The sequence below is a fragment of the Emydura macquarii genome, unplaced genomic scaffold, assembly GCF_026122565.2.
Source record: "Emydura macquarii macquarii isolate MOO-44397 ecotype Brisbane River unplaced genomic scaffold, CSIRO-AGI_Emac_v2 contig_3530, whole genome shotgun sequence".
Classification (NCBI taxonomy): Eukaryota; Metazoa; Chordata; order Testudines; family Chelidae; genus Emydura; species Emydura macquarii.
Genome location: NW_027133667.1, coordinates 7,650,340 through 7,665,968, shown reverse-complemented (window position 1 = coordinate 7,665,968; position 15,629 = coordinate 7,650,340). Strand labels below are relative to the sequence as shown.

The 15,629-nt window shown below is 42.3% G+C and overlaps 1 protein-coding gene across 2 annotated transcripts in view; it reads right to left on the bottom strand.

The window, feature by feature from the left end:
• Positions 1–247: 247 nt before the first annotated feature.
• AMN1 (antagonist of mitotic exit network 1 homolog) overlaps positions 248–15,629 on the bottom strand; it is a 53,172-nt gene continuing 37,790 nt past the window's right edge. For both annotated transcript variants that reach the window (XM_067536180.1, XM_067536179.1), the window contains exons 5-7: positions 7,175–7,231; positions 3,423–3,534; positions 248–544 (exon numbers count right to left, since the gene is read on the bottom strand). In XM_067536180.1, the coding sequence (XP_067392281.1) occupies positions 471–544; positions 3,423–3,534; positions 7,175–7,231 (243 nt within the window). In that variant the 3' untranslated portion in view covers positions 248–470. The remainder of the gene's footprint in view (positions 545–3,422; positions 3,535–7,174; positions 7,232–15,629) is intronic.

Genomic DNA, 15,629 nt, shown 5'->3' with positions numbered 1-15,629 from the left:
TGATTGGAGCAACAAGACCAAACTTGTACGGCCCTGGTGATGAAAGAAACAGCCCACCTGTGCCCTAGAACTGGGTAACTGATCACTCTCCTCTCCTGCTTTATCTGTTCTGCATATGTTTTGTGCGATAATTAAGGTGGTAATATACCATCCTAAAATTCTCTTAATAAAGCTTTAAAATGAATTACACTTGTTAAATTGGTGTGGACTGTGTTTTTCACCCAAAAAGATTATCAGCCCTGTGACGTAGAGAGAGACATTGCTTTAATTACAGGAAGTATCAATTAACAGGGCATTGACAGACACATCTAGGACATGAAAGGACTTGGATGCTGACAGAGAGCTCTAGTGGAAACAAAGAATGAAGGAATCTGATATTACAAAAGACAATGGTTACCAGAGAAAAAGCTGTTCCCCAGAGATGGTTGTTTCCTGAAAAAGCTGTACCATCTGGGAACTTTATATATAAATCAATAAACAGTCCATGTCACTTGCTTAATTTTGTTTGGTCCAACTAATTGCTCCAAGGCTTCTCGGGAACGATCTGAAAAAAAACACAAGAAAAAAATGATTAATGGTTTATAATGTATAGAAATGCTGTGCAAAACCAAATAATTTGGTAGTACAAGATACAGGAATAATTTCTTCATTTTTGTTTCATTTGTCATTAGTGAAAAAGATGGATTTTTTGTTTTGTTTTGTTTGCTCCATATTCCAGGAATGGACATTTGAAAAAAAAAATTTAAAAAAAAATCACATTTCAGATACTTTTGTATCTCTAATAGTTCAAAATTGTGCTGCTTCTTCTTTATACCTATAATAAAAAAGCACCATCAAGCAACCAGACACTAGATTACAAGGACAGCTGTTGCCAAGGTAGGCTTTTTGTTTTCTTTTATTATTTAATAAATACACTCAACTACCCCCCACCCTATTCAGTACTAGTTGGCCTTTTTTTGGTAGGCATTAGAAAAGCAGTGGGTCTTGAGGTGGTTTGAAAGAGAAGAGGGTAGTGGCTTGCTGATCAACTCAAGGATAGCGTTCCATATACAAGTGGCAGCACAGAAGAAGGTGCAAAGATGGTTATGGGAGGAATGAACCAATGGGCAGACCAGGCTAGCATCTGTGGTGGAGATGAGGAGGCAGAGAGATAAAAGAAAATTATGGATAAGCAGTAAGGAGCAAAGTTGGGAAGAGCTTTGAAAGTAAATACAAGAAGCTTGAGCTTGATGCAGAGGAAAAAGGGGAATCAGTGGAAGATTTTGTAGGGGGGGGGGGGAATGACATGATCAGAATGACAGGCAAAGATGTTGATTTTAGCACCTACTTAAGAGGCTTTTCTAGTGCACTAATAAAAAAAGATGAACAGATTTTTTGCTTTTTTCCCCAAGTTTAAAGTTCTAAGTAATTCCAGGGCCAAGACCAACATTGTATTGCTATGTAACATTTATATTGTGCTAGCAGACTGGGGACCTCATTGTTCCAGGCACTGTACAACAGAAAATGACAATCCCAGGACAACCAGAAGATCACATAACACTAAGACAAGAGCACCACGTTCTAATTTTTAAGGTAGAAACTCAAAAAGAAAATAAAAGGCCCAACAAAACAATTAAAAATTGAATCCAGCTGAACCACCTCAAGGGTAAATCCTAACTAAGGCCTCAATAAACGAGAACACTTAAGAAGGTGTTTAAAACTAAAGCATCTAGTTAAGTCCTTTCCTGAATGGGGGTTAAGATACTTTGCATCCAATCTCCAAAGAGAACTGCTTTTTTCTATCTTTTCATCAACTCAATTCACTTCACGTATTTGGAATTACAGTTTAAACTTGCATCCAGGAGCACAACTATAGTTTTCCTAAGGAAGAGGGGCAGCGCTCTCCCTCCCCAACTCTGCACCCAGCCCCAAGTGTCGTGTTTTCCCCTCCCCCTGCAATTAGCTCCATACACTCCCCTCCTGCTGCTCCCACACGCAGTTCCAGGCTGAGCTCTCCCTGCCCCACACCCAGCCCTGAGAGGTAGTCAGGCTGAAAAGCACCATCCCCAGCAGAGGCAAGGCAGTTCTGGGAGCCCGATTCCATCCTCCTCCTGCGTCTCCACTTCCCCAAGAAGTGTCAAAAGCCCAGATCCAATTTGCCTACCCTTCTGAGGACTGGGGGTTCCCAATGCCCATGGGTGCTGGAAAGATGGCAGAGGTGGTGATGGGCGGGATATGGAGGAGGGAGAGCAGGTGCATGGGGTTGCAGTGATACTCAGATTTGGTTCAGCCACCTGTTCTTGGTCATGACAGAAGTGTCGCTGAGCCAAGTTTCCAGCTCCAGTCAGGGGATGGGGGGGAGGGGAATTGCCTGCCCCCCCACTGCACCCCTGTTTGCATCATCTTTTCCACATGAGTGAGTTTATTCATAGCTTGCTAATTAGTTACGCTTGATATTAGTTTTACCAAATGCAAAGCCACTATATGTTAAGGCACAGTTAAAAACTGGAATTTTAATAATCAGAAAAGACTCAGGAAAGGCAAAGTTATGGTTCCCAAAGCAGCTATAACTCAGCCCTCCTGAACATAAGAAATATTGTATATTAGAATACTAACAGCCTGAATCTCTTCTCACATTAGCATAACTCCACTGACTTCAGTGGAGTTCCTCCTGATTTACATCTGCGTGAAAATCAGAATCCAGTTCTGTGCAATATATTTACCAATTTCTACAGAGCCAATTATTGTGTGAGGTGACTGTTATATGGACAAATCAGACAGGTCACTTCTGAAAACTAAGAACAAATGGAAGATGGCATAGTCAGGTGGATAGTGGACTTGACTGGCAATCAGAAAAAACGAGTTCCTATTCCCGCCTGTGCCACTGACCTGCTTGAGGACCTAAAAGTCACTAGGAGGATATCAACCACTACTGACACCAATATATAGTCTCAGCTCCATATCAAGACTGGAAACAAGGCTACAACAAATCAAAGAGAAACCTATTAAAGCCTTTTAAATAAGTTATTAATTTTACACAGTAAATTTTCAGAGCAGAACGGCACTTTAAAACCTATTTCTTTTGCAATCTCTCCACCGATGTTGTGTCTACACCAGAGGTCCTCAGACTGTGGGGTGCACACCTCCTAATGGGGGCACAGAGGAACATTCGGACACACCCACATATGCCTGACCTGTTGTGTCTTGGTTTTTTCTCTGTTCAATTGCCAGTTCTTAGAGGCAGGACCCTTGCCTTGCTGTTTTGGAAAATCCCATGTTTATTTACAGCACTATCATTAACAATCATTTGTTATTTGTTTCCAGGAGTATCCACAACTTGGTAGGTGCTTTCCGCACAGAAAAAAAGACACATTTCCCTGTGCCATATTTTGGACTGACTTTGGAGTGAACACTTTGCTAGCTATCTGCTTGACTTGACTAACCAGTTATCAGTGGGCATCCATGAAACAGCAGAATGTATATCTCCGGACAGCAGGTCAGAACAGCTTCCACAGCTACATCTGTCAGAGTCACACAGCGTTCCATGTGGATCTCCTATTATGAGAGCAAAAACCTGGTAACCACATCTAGAACTTCTAAAACACAACTTTTATGTTCTTTTACTATTCTAATTTCATTAATCCACACAGATGGTGATTATTAAGTTAAATATCCAACTCTCTAAATTAACTATGAAAATGAAGCCCTTTTTATGCACATATATACACACACACACACAAAATCCTGTGTGTGTATAAAACAAACTCTTTTGTATCTACAAATCTGATGCTCTGTACCTATCAAACTAAAAAGCTCTTGGTGCTTAGGTTGAACCTTAGTAGGTAACTGTGACAATCAGGGTCCAGACATCCCAAGAGGAGAACAAAAGGTTTAAACTCTAAAAATGAGCAACTCAACCAACTGACTGCATTCTATATTATTGTGCTATAGAAGTGTATTGAGCAAGGTCTTGTATGAAAACTTGTAATGTTCTGAACTTGATGGTCACTATGAGATGTGTACAGACTGAGGCTATGTATTTGTGTATATTTAAAACCGAGCTCATCATTTGTGCTGCAACGTTCCCCCCTCATAGTGAGGCAGTCAGACAGGGAGAGGCTGCCTGTCCAACCAGATGAGACCAAGCATTGTACAACCCAGGAAGAGACAAACAATTAATATTCAAGTTAATGGGAAAACACTGAAACAACTTGAAACTGAAAAGAAAAACCCCAGTCTTGGAAAACTAAGGGTATGTTTTCACTTAAAATGCTAAAGCAGCACAGTATAGCTGCACTGCTGAAGTGCTTCAATGTAAACACTACCTACACTGATGGGAGGGAGTCTCACATCGGCATAAGTAATCCATCTTCCCAAGAGGTGATAGCTAGGTCAACAGAAAAATTCTTCCATTGATCTAGTGCTGTCTACACCCGGGGTTAGGTCAGTATAGCTATGTTCCTCAGGGGGTGGATTTTTCACTATATTATTTAAATTCCTAGTGTAGGACCAGGCCTAAGAAAGGAGGGAGTTTTCCTCACTTTGAGGATCTATAGTGACTGAAGGAAAAAATAAAACAAACCCTGCAAACCATTAAAAATGGAAGGGGTTTGAATAGAAGAGTATCCACAAGCTGAGTGATAGCATTTAGGCTGGAAGCTGTCTGTGAAACGCTGGATCTCCCCTACAGTTAGGAGGTACACTGGAAAACTGTTCCAAGGCAATAGGTAACTTTTATTAGAAAAGGGATTTTTAATCTAATTTAAAAGTGTAAAGCCAGAAGTTGCATTTGTGTGTTTATTTTCTATATAACCTGTTTGCTTCCCTTGCTATTTCATTTTTTAATCTATGATTTTTTTTCTATTAAATACATTGTTTATTTTTATGTCAAGCAGGTCTCTGGTGTGCAAACTGTATAGAGCATGTGTGCCAAAGCAAGCTAGCGTCTGGGAGTCTGGTTTCATGCCTTTGGGGGTGACTAATCAAAGGGGAAAAGATCAAGTGTCTGATAGTTAAGAGCCTGTGGTGGATGGATTTAGGGAGACTCAGGACAGCACGGGCTGTTGAGGTCACCCTGCGAGGGCTAATTAGGCTGGTGGAAGGCAGTGTGAGACCTTTATGCTTGTGGGCTGGATACTGGTGTCAGGGCTCTGTGACATAGCAGCACGGCATTAGAGCACCGAACGTTGTGGTGACAGACCCGCTTACTGATCTGGGTGATCCCCAAAATGTCACAGTAATGAAATGAAGAAATGTACGTAGTCAATAAAGGAATTAGTAGTATCTGATTCTCTGAATCTACTGACCTATGAAGAATTGTGTCCAGATGGACAAAGAGGGACAATGCTAACTGACAAAAAATGTTTATCATTACATATGTTCTGTGATTGATGAAACACTGTTGATTAACAAGGCTGCCTATTACTACAGATGTTTGCTGTGATTGACAAGGTTCCTCTATCATCCACATGAGTTTTCTAATTGATGGGATAATCAATCATTGACTTAGAAATGAATCAATAAGAGTCAATTGTTTTCATGGATGATTTTGGTAATAATGGATTAGTTATTATATCTTTTACTTATCAATTAAGTAAACTGAGACACCAAAGATAAAACTCACAGTTAAATTTATGATGTGAAAGAATTTCTTTGCCCCAAAACTCTTTCCCTATATAGGGTTTTGAACAGTTGAATTGGGAGTGAATTGCGCTGCACTCACTTCTTCACTTGTTAGATTGGTTTGGTAAAGTATTCTGTGACACTGATGTCAGCTCTGGTCAAAACTGTAGGCTCAGGCCATGTTTACACTAGAGAGCTCACAAAGGCACAGCTGTACCGATGCAGCTGCTCCACAGCAAGATCTCTCATGTAGCCGCTCTATGCCGACAGGAGAGAGCTCTCCCATTGACATAATTAAACCACCCCCAACGAGCAGTGGTAACTATGTTGGTAGGAGAAGCTCTCCCATCAATATAGCGCCGTCCACACCAGCGCTTCTGTTGTTATAACTTATGTCACTCAGCGGTGTGGGGGGGGAAAAACCCACACTCCTGAGTGACGTAAGCTATATCGACAACAGTGGTAGTGCGGACACTCTCAGCTGGAAGTCAGGCCAATTCACTTGTGTATTAGCAGATAATCAAAAGAGGCTGTTAAATTTATGTGAATGTTTGGTGTTTAAACTTCATAAAATTAATGAGATTTTGCGTGCATTGTTTTCACTTACCTGTATATTGTTAATATTTTGCATTGTATATGACCGCCAATATCTATATAACCCTCCAAACATGAAAGTTACCTTACTGCAGCTACGCAGATATAAAAAATCCTACTGTAAAAAGGACCTGAGTCTTGAAGAACAATTTTTTGTTCCACTTTGGGCTAGTCTACAAGGAACATTTATATCAGCACAGCTAAGTCTCTCAAGGATGTGAAAAATCCACAACCCCTGAGAGACGTAGCTATGCAAACCCAACCCCTGGCACAGACGGTGCCAGGTTGATGGAAGAATTTTTCCATCGACCTAACTGCTGCCTATAGGGGTTGGATTAACTACAGCTATGGGAGAACCTCTCCTGTTGCCGTGATGCTGTAGCATTTTAAATGCAAGCATAGCTTTTGGAAGGAGAAGACTCTTCTCCCTTGCTGTTATATTCAGATTGATTGTGGCAGCAGGAGGCATTGCCGTTAATGCTTGTTGCTAAAGGGGGAAAATTTAATAATACCCGACTGCAGCTTCTGAAAACAACTGGTTGAGGATCTTCTAGAACTGCTGCTGGAATTGGAGCAAGTACCAGCAACCTGAAAGATACCAGTACTCATGCAGCCTAAGAACCTCTGGCCAAGAAATGACCTACATCTATTTTAGGAACAATGGGCAGGAGCAGTTGTTATGCTAGATGTCAGCCTAAAACCTCCCTAAATATTCTCATAACAAAGGCTCCTGTCACTGTTGATTCCTCTTAAGTGTATCATTTCACTCTAACCTTGTACCAGGGACAATTCTCCATAAAAGCTGGTGACTTGAAGGCTGCCTAATACTTGACTCATGCCCACAATCATGGTAATTGTGCATGCAAATGTCAGTGCATAACTTGATAATATTTAAGATTTTTCCTCTGGAATTTTAAAAACGTACAAATATACTTCCTTTTCATGTTGCTTTGTACTTAGAAGAGGCTAAGTGAGTTACCTTTAAATTCTTTGAACACATTCCACTAACTAGTGCTAGGACACCGTCATCAGTAACCTAGAAAAAAATATTTCTGTTATTGGTATTAAAGATTAAAGAATGGCAGGTACATATCTTTTTTAAAACAGTAATTTTGGAAGGACAACCAGAGAGGGTGCTATGAGGCATGCAGTGCGGTAATGCAACCAATCCCAGAGAAGTGGAAAATGTATTTCTAGTTATTGAACTTACACACTTTTTACATGCCCTGTACTTTAGACTACATGGAAGCCACTAATGTAATTTCTTCTCTTCTGAACTGACACAGGAGAGTTATACATATATATATATATATATATATATATATATATATATATACATACACATATATATTTGCTTTATTTACTAGTTTAAAATCTAGAAGATAAAAATGTCCTGTTGTAGCACATTCTTGCTCCATGACTGCCACATTCGGGCTGTGTCTACACTAGCTTTTTGTTGAGAAATCAACTATTGCAATGCCACCAGTGCAGTTCTGCCAGAAATAGCAACAATGCGAGCATTAGATAGGGCGTTGAAAGATGCCATTCTTCGTCTGAATTAGCACTCCTCCTGTTCTTACTAATGGTTGAGGTGTGCCACAGGGAGATTTTCTGAAAAAGGGTAGTGTAGGTAAGTCTTTGCAATCTTCCTTCTACTTAATATTTTATTTCTGCTAGCCTTTAACGATATATAAAATTCAAATGGAAAAAACGCATTTTTAAAAAATAGAGCCAAATGCATTGCTAGTATAAGTAGGCACAGCTTCACTGACATTTTCACCAAAGGTGAATTGGGCCCACTGTGGTTTTGAAACTGGCTCTTTTAAATTGGGATGGACAAAGTGGGTGAGGTAATATCTTTTATTGGACCAACGTCTGTTGTTAGAGAGACAAACTTTCAAGCTACGCAGAGCTCTTCTAGGCTTGAAAGCTTGTCTCTTTCACCAACAGAAGTTGATCCAATAAAAGATATTACCTCACCCACCTTGTCTCTCTAATATCCTGGAACCAACACAGCTACAACAACACTGCATACAACCATCTTTTAAAATGGGTCAGGCTTTCTTTAGTTGCATAAAACCAGGAGTACACTCTGATTCTAATCAGTTTTAGAACTGGTTAGAAAATTTCTCCAGTGCAGACACGCCCAAGTAGTGCTTTATAACCAGATAAACAGACGTTTACTAGAAAGGTATTGTAATGTAAATCTTCAGACCATTCATACGAATTTGAAACTAGTAAAATGTAGTACATTCAATCAATGTAGTTAATCTATCCATACAATACAGAGGAAAAAGACAGCCCACAAAACTATATCGGCTACACTTGACATTTTAAAATCAGAATGCTTTGATAACAATATGAACCAAAAGAACCACATGAATGAGTTTCCAGTGGTTTGTATATTTCATCAAACTGTATATTTCATCATAAACCAGAAGTTAGATACAGATACATTTATAAAGATGGTAAATTTTGCTTTGTTGATTCCCAATTAACCTAATGTTACCACCCCACCTTCCTTCAACCAAGTGATTAGCCAAAAATACGGGGTCTTGTAGGTTTTTGTTGGAAGGAGACACTGGTGATGGAGTCAGCTACTTATTTAATGCAGTTTTGTTTATTGACAAAAACTGTACAAAGTCCTGTTTCCCTGAACACAAGAGGAAGCAAACAACAGGAGGGAGCTTCCTTGCTCATGGACCCAAACCTCATTTAGCCAGCATCCAATCCAAAAGCACACTTCCACACGTCTCTCAGGGTCACACAGTGGGTTTTTTTCCATGCTGCATTTGGACTGCCTCTGTTTCTGAGTGCCTCTCTGCTTGTGTCTCATCCACATTCTTCACACTCAAACAATGCATAGCAAGGCCCCAAGACCTAACAATGCCTACATTGTTCAGTGGCCTTGGATGTGCCTCTGTTTTGGGCAGTGACTGCTATTATGTCATCAAGGACCTGACCTGTTTCTACTATCTTAAAGGAAGTGCAGCGGTTACACCCACCAAATGTAAACAAGGTTTAACCCAATTAATAACACCATGAACTTTTTCCATGGAATTCTTCAATAACTTTACATTCTGTGTCTCTTATGCATTTGTTCTTCTTTGCACATCTACAAATTTAACTAGCTGTTTTGCCATTTAAACAGTAAATCTAGCTCAGCTGACATTTAGCTGCATTTGTAATATGAGAATATATTTTTAGTGGAAGTTTTGCCTGAGGGAGAAAATAGCAAAGACCACCGAATTTGGCCATTGGATTCTGAAGTGTGATACTATTTCTTTGAAACATTTATATGGAACATAAATCAACAGGCAGAAAACTGCCATACAATTAAACTAATACAAAACATTAAAATAAGAAATGAAGACACACCAACACAAATATAAAGTTAACTTTAGCAAAGCTTTTGATACAGTCTCCCACAGTATTCTTATCAGCAAGTTGAAGAAGTATGGGTTGGATGAATGGACTATAAAATGGATAGAGAACTGGCTAGAGCATAGGGCTCAACGAGTAGTGATCAATGGCTCCATGTCTAGCTGGCAACCGGTCACAAGCGGAGTTCCCCAGGAGTCGGTCCTGAGGCCGGTTTTGTTTAACATCTTTATTAATGATCTGGAGGATGGGGTGGATTGCACCCTCAGCAAGTTTGCAGATGACACTAAGCTAGGGGGAGTGATAGATACCCTGGAAGGTAGGGATAGGATACAGAGTGACCTAGACAAATTGGAGGATTGGGCCAAAAGAAATCTGATGAGGTTCAAAGACAAGTGCAGAGTCATGCACATCTGGCACAAGGGCATGTAGTCTTCATGTGAGCCACCCCAACAGAAAAAAGAAAATATAACACAGGGCAAAACTGTGGACTTTAGCCAATGACCTGCATAGGAGGGACTCAGAAATGTCCAACACCATGCAGAGTTTGGGTGGAACTGTCTCCGTGAGCCTCAGTAGCATGACATGCATGGGAACTTTACATCCTGAACCATCCTTTAAGATTGTCCCACCTCCTCTTGTCAAGCGAGTGCAGGGACTGCAACTGTGACCGTCTGTCATTCAGGCTGCGTGTAGGTGGGAGGATGGTCTTTGTATACTCTCCCTCCTTACATGCACCCACACAAGGGCTTGAAAAATCTTACCCACAATGTATAACACGGTGGGCAGCAAATATACAATATGAGGATTGAAGAATATCTTTAGTCCTCTGAGGGGACAGCAAAGCAAAAGCATGAAGCTTATAAAAACTAATAATATAGTATGCCTGGGCCCTTGAGAGTGACCTGCAAAGGATTTTGTTCTTCACTGAGCTTGTGCCTTTTTTGATTATTTATTTATGATGTTTACAGAGGACTTGAAAGATTTCTGTTTTTAAAACGAGAGTCTTTTCCGACTTGTTTTTTATCTTAGAAATTTCATAAATGTCAACTCCAATCTTCCCTGGTTTTGCTGGAAGAATAAACTTCTTCACTATGGTAACTTGGGTTGGGAAATGGGGGGTGGGGACAATCTTAGTAGTATGGGAAGTGTGTGTTTTGGGGTAGCTCAACCTCATGTTTTGAGAAAAGGGTGCTGGGGAGTCAGCACATACAGGTTTCCTGCTCAAAGACGGAAACAACCAGCAATGTGCTCCAACCAGGGACAATGTTAAGGCTGCATCTATACTGAGAATATTCAGCATTTCTTCCACCACTGGCCTAGCAAAGGTATAAGTCTGTTTCTTGTGAAGCAGTTCAAACGTGGTTAGATGACAGTGGTAAAAATGCCTGCCCATGTCTAATAGACTTTAAAGTCAGCAGGGACCATTGTGATGATCTGGTTTGACCTCTTGACAATTGTAGGTGACAGAACCTCACCCACCCATTCCTGTAATGGACCCACAACCGCTGGCTGAGTTACTGAAGTCCTCAAATCATGCTTAAAGTCTTCAAGTTACACCACCACTTACACTAGTTTAAACCAGCAGGTGTCCCGTGCCCCATGCTGCAGAGGAAGGCAAAAACCATTCCCTCAATAAACTTATCCATAAACTTATCAAGAGCAGTCTTGAAGCCAGTTTGTTTTTTTTGCACCCACCGCTCCCCTGGGAAGGCTGTTCCAGAACTTCACTCCTCTGATGGTTAGAAACCTTTGTCTAATTTCAAGCCTAAACTTGTCAATGGACAGTTTATATACCTTTGTTCTTGGGTCCACATTGGCGCTGCAGTGAGGCAGACGGCCTCCCTCTGAGCCAGAAGGGGAGGAATCCCCTCCATGCCCAGGTTGGCGGAGCCAGACCAACCTCACACCTCCCACCAGAAGTGGGTAGACAGGATAGGCAGTATAAAAGGCAGGGCCTCCAGCTCAGCTGGGGCCAAGACAGTGATGAAGACAGACGCACCTTGCTCGCTCCAGGCTACTGACTTTGCTGTTGAACCCAGAGATGCCCTGCTTACCAGGGAATCTGCCATTGCCCACCTACCCCAGGGAGACCGAGGGCTTCTCGTGGACCCAGGTACACCCCAAGGGGAGGGAGGAAGTAGCCCGGGGGCAGCCAACTCCTATTGGGCTATAATGCCACCGGAGGCATGATGAGCGCGTTACAGCTGGATTCCCCGCTGACCCAGTGGCAGAACACTCCCCCACTGTTAGGGCCCTGGGCAGGGTCATGATGGAGTCAGGTGGGCCTGCATCCACCTAACCCCTGCAATAGATTGCCACTTGCTCTGCCCCTGCCAAAGGGCCGGAACCTACAGACCCCTTAAAGGGCCTACTCCTGCGTAAGGGCCGAAGCCAATAGACTATTTGGAATTCTGCTCCATTGAATTGGTCAAGACACTGACACCTGGTCAGCTAATTCCCCTGGGACTAGGCCGTGATCCCAATACCACAGTGAGGTGGTGTGGCCTCCCTCCAACCCAAAAGGGGAAGGGCAACTGCCCACATGATTACAGGTGCTTAACTTAAATAACTCCTCTCCATCATTGATATTTATCCCTCTGATGTATTTATAGAGAACAAACGTATCTCCCCTCAGCCTTCTTTTGGCTAGACTAAACAAGCCAAGCTCTTTGAGTCTCCTCTCATAAGGCAGGTTTTCCATTCCTCAGACCATCTTAGTAGCCACTCTCTGCACTGTTCCAGTTTTAATTCATCTTTCTTAAACATGGGAGACCAGAATTGCACACAGTATTCCAGATGAGGTCTCACCAGTGCCAGTCAGCTTTTGTCGACAAAACATTGGAGATGTACACACAACTGCTCCTCCCACCGATGTAACTCCCCTGCTACACAGATATAATAAAACCACCTCAACAAGGGGCTTAGGGCTTATGTCAGTGCAACTAGAGTGATGCATGTTAGTGTAGACACTGTGTTCCTGACATCGGCTGTTTGGCTATCAAAGCCAGGCAGCTAGAGCCCAGTTGTCCTCGGCTTCAAGCAGGGAGAAGCCCCGGGCGGCTTCCCCTGGCTCCTGGTGGGGAATAAGGAGGGGAAGGGAGAAGCCCGCCAGGAGTCTGAGAGACTGTTGGACTCCCGGCAGGGAGCTGCCAACGGAGCTGAGAGATTGGGCTCTCAGCTCCCCACACTGCCCCTCTTAGGTCGGTGGAAGTGTTCCTGGTGAGGACGCGCACCACTGGCCCAAAGAAGGTAGCGTGGGCATCAGCCACTACAGTAATTAATGCGGTGGATGTAAGTCGACCTTACATAGTTAGTCCTGCTTTGAGCAGGGGGTTGGACTAGATGACCTCCTGAGGTCCCTTCCAACTCTAATATTCTATGATTCTATGATTTATCTTTGTAGTGTAGACAAGGCCTAAATGTTGCAGCAAAAGCATCTCTCCTTTTCCTGGTCCAGACTATGTCACTCTTCTATTTTAAATCCTTCAGTGACTTCCCCTAACCTTCAAATCTCTGGTCCATGGCCAGGGGTTCTCTTAAGCTAAAGAAAAACAAACAAACAAAAAAAACCCATTTGTGCCTCCCCAGTTTACTAAAACAGCACAACCTGAAATTCATGAGTTCCAAACCTAGATGTGAGCAGCCTACTAGAGTAAAAGTAATCTGACTTGTATAATACGAGCTGGATGTAACAAGACTTCCACCCTCCACTTGGAATGGAAATCACATGGCAACTTGCTGCAAGACTACTGCAGGCTTCTTGCCTTCACCTCTCATTCAGATCTAGCAAATGATTCTCTCCCCCAAAGCACAAGATGTCTCCATCCACTGCTCTCCCTGAAGCAGCAGGGTGCCCAGGCAGAGTCTCTTCCTCCTCCCAGCCCCTTCTCCCCCTCCGCATTCTCTTTCTCCAGACTTGCTCCCCTGCTCTATCAGAAACACACCGAGAACCCCCACACTTTGCCTAGTGGATTTCCGCCCATGAAATCTTATGCCCAAATAAATGTGTTAGTCTTTAAGGTGCCACAGAACTCTTGTTGTTTAGATGTGAAAGTGTTCATATTCCCCTCCTTCCCCCAGAGGCAGCTGTCCCTTCACTGATTTGAGGCAGCTCCTCCACCTTCCTCTCTGAGGCAGCCGCCAGAGCAGGCTTCCCCTCCTACACCTTTGCTCTGAGGCAGCCCCTCCCTGTGAAGGCTGCTATAGCCTTTTGATTAATTTGGCTGCAAACTGCACACATCACTAACGGGTCCTTTACTAAGACAGCTACATCGAACTTTTACCCGTGAGATTGCTGAATCACATAAATAGAGACATGAAGACTATTTAAAACCCTAACAAACAAGAGTATTAACCCAGTTGTACGAAATAGAGGCATATAACACAACAGGCCCTCGCACTGTCATACGCACACACACTCCCAGAGACCACTGAAAACAAAGACAGAAGGAAATAGACAGTGGAATACATCATGAGTGGGATATAATGATCCAGTTTACACCATCCGGTCAGCCCACTGTGCCCAGTGAAGATCAGGCAAACATCCTTTTATACACCTTTTCCTTTCATCTCCCACACATTCATGTCCATATCTGTAAGGTCTCAGCTCCCTGTCTGTATTTGGTATTCCAGGGGGTCCATAATTAGGGTTCCGACTACTTACATAAGGTATTTGCGTCAATACATTCCCCAATGGTCTTGATGAGCCAATGCCATTAGACTAAAAATCCCTACAAATCTGCTATTTTGGATTTGTTATGCAAAGACTATTAAAATAAAATGTTTTGTGCATTATAGCTTTTATTATTACCATTATCTTAAGCGTGCTTGCATATGAATTATAGTTAAGTTTAGATTAGGGGTCAAAGGTCACCATTCTCCGCCCCCTGGTCTCTGAGGCAGCCCCCAGTGCAGGTTTCACTCCCCCGTCCCTTGACAGCACGGTCATTTCTCCTCCCTTCAGGCAATTCTTTTTGTGTCATGACCATCTGCCTCCCCCCCGATTGGCCAGCTGTGCCATGCTCATCAAACTAAGTGGACTGGCCTGGCTGCCACACCAGGAAATGCTCTCCCTCCTTTGCTCCAGCAGAGGGCAAAGGGCTGGGAATCAGGGAATGAACACCTCCCCTGTAGCCCAAGCAAGCTGAGACCCACTGTTGTTTGAGAATCTCTGCTCTCCACTGTTCCTGCATACAGGTCTGCTCTATTTCTTCCTGATCCCCATTTCTCTCCCCTAAGTCCATCCACAGCACCTCCCCCCCCCAACCATTCTTCTGATATCCTTCTCTCACTCTGATTTTCATGCATTCTTCTATGCTGCCCCCTCTGATTGGAAATTTCCTCCTTCTTGTGAAGCAGTCAAGTACTCTCTCTCCTTTAGATCCTGTCTCTTAACACATATTACTTTCACAAGCCTTTGCATGAAGGGGGGGAAAAAAAAATCAAAGGAACCATTTGAACTGTGAGATCTGTCTAAATTAGACTCTCAACTCTGTGGGTCTGAGGCAGTGCCTTCCTCTACGCATTGTGTAGTTTAGAACAATAAGCAATTTCTCAAAAATGAAGAACATAAACAAAAAATTACTTTTAGATGGCACATAAAATGCCAGGACACTTACTAATGTTATCTGATTTTTTTTTTCTTCACAGGACCAAAATCCCAGCTTAATCACGTTATTAATAATTCATAAACATAGCAGATGACTCAGAGTACACAGTCACTTATACCTTTTGTTTTGCACTCTCTACTCTTTCTTTCAAAAGTAACTGAACCTTGAGAAGCAAAAAATTATTTATCAGGTGTTTACAGTTTGTCTTATGCTTTTACTGGTTCTACGCCTCACACAATTCATCATGTTATCCCCACATACAGGCCAATTAGTTCTTCTAGCCACAAGAATTTAATTAACTGGTGTAAGATTACATTTCTATAGCACAGGGTAACACGAACAGCAGCATAAAACATACTTTGATACCTAATAGTGAAAAAAATGTATCTGTGCTCCATGGTAGATATTGTTACTAGTAACTCATATTTGGAGAAAACATTT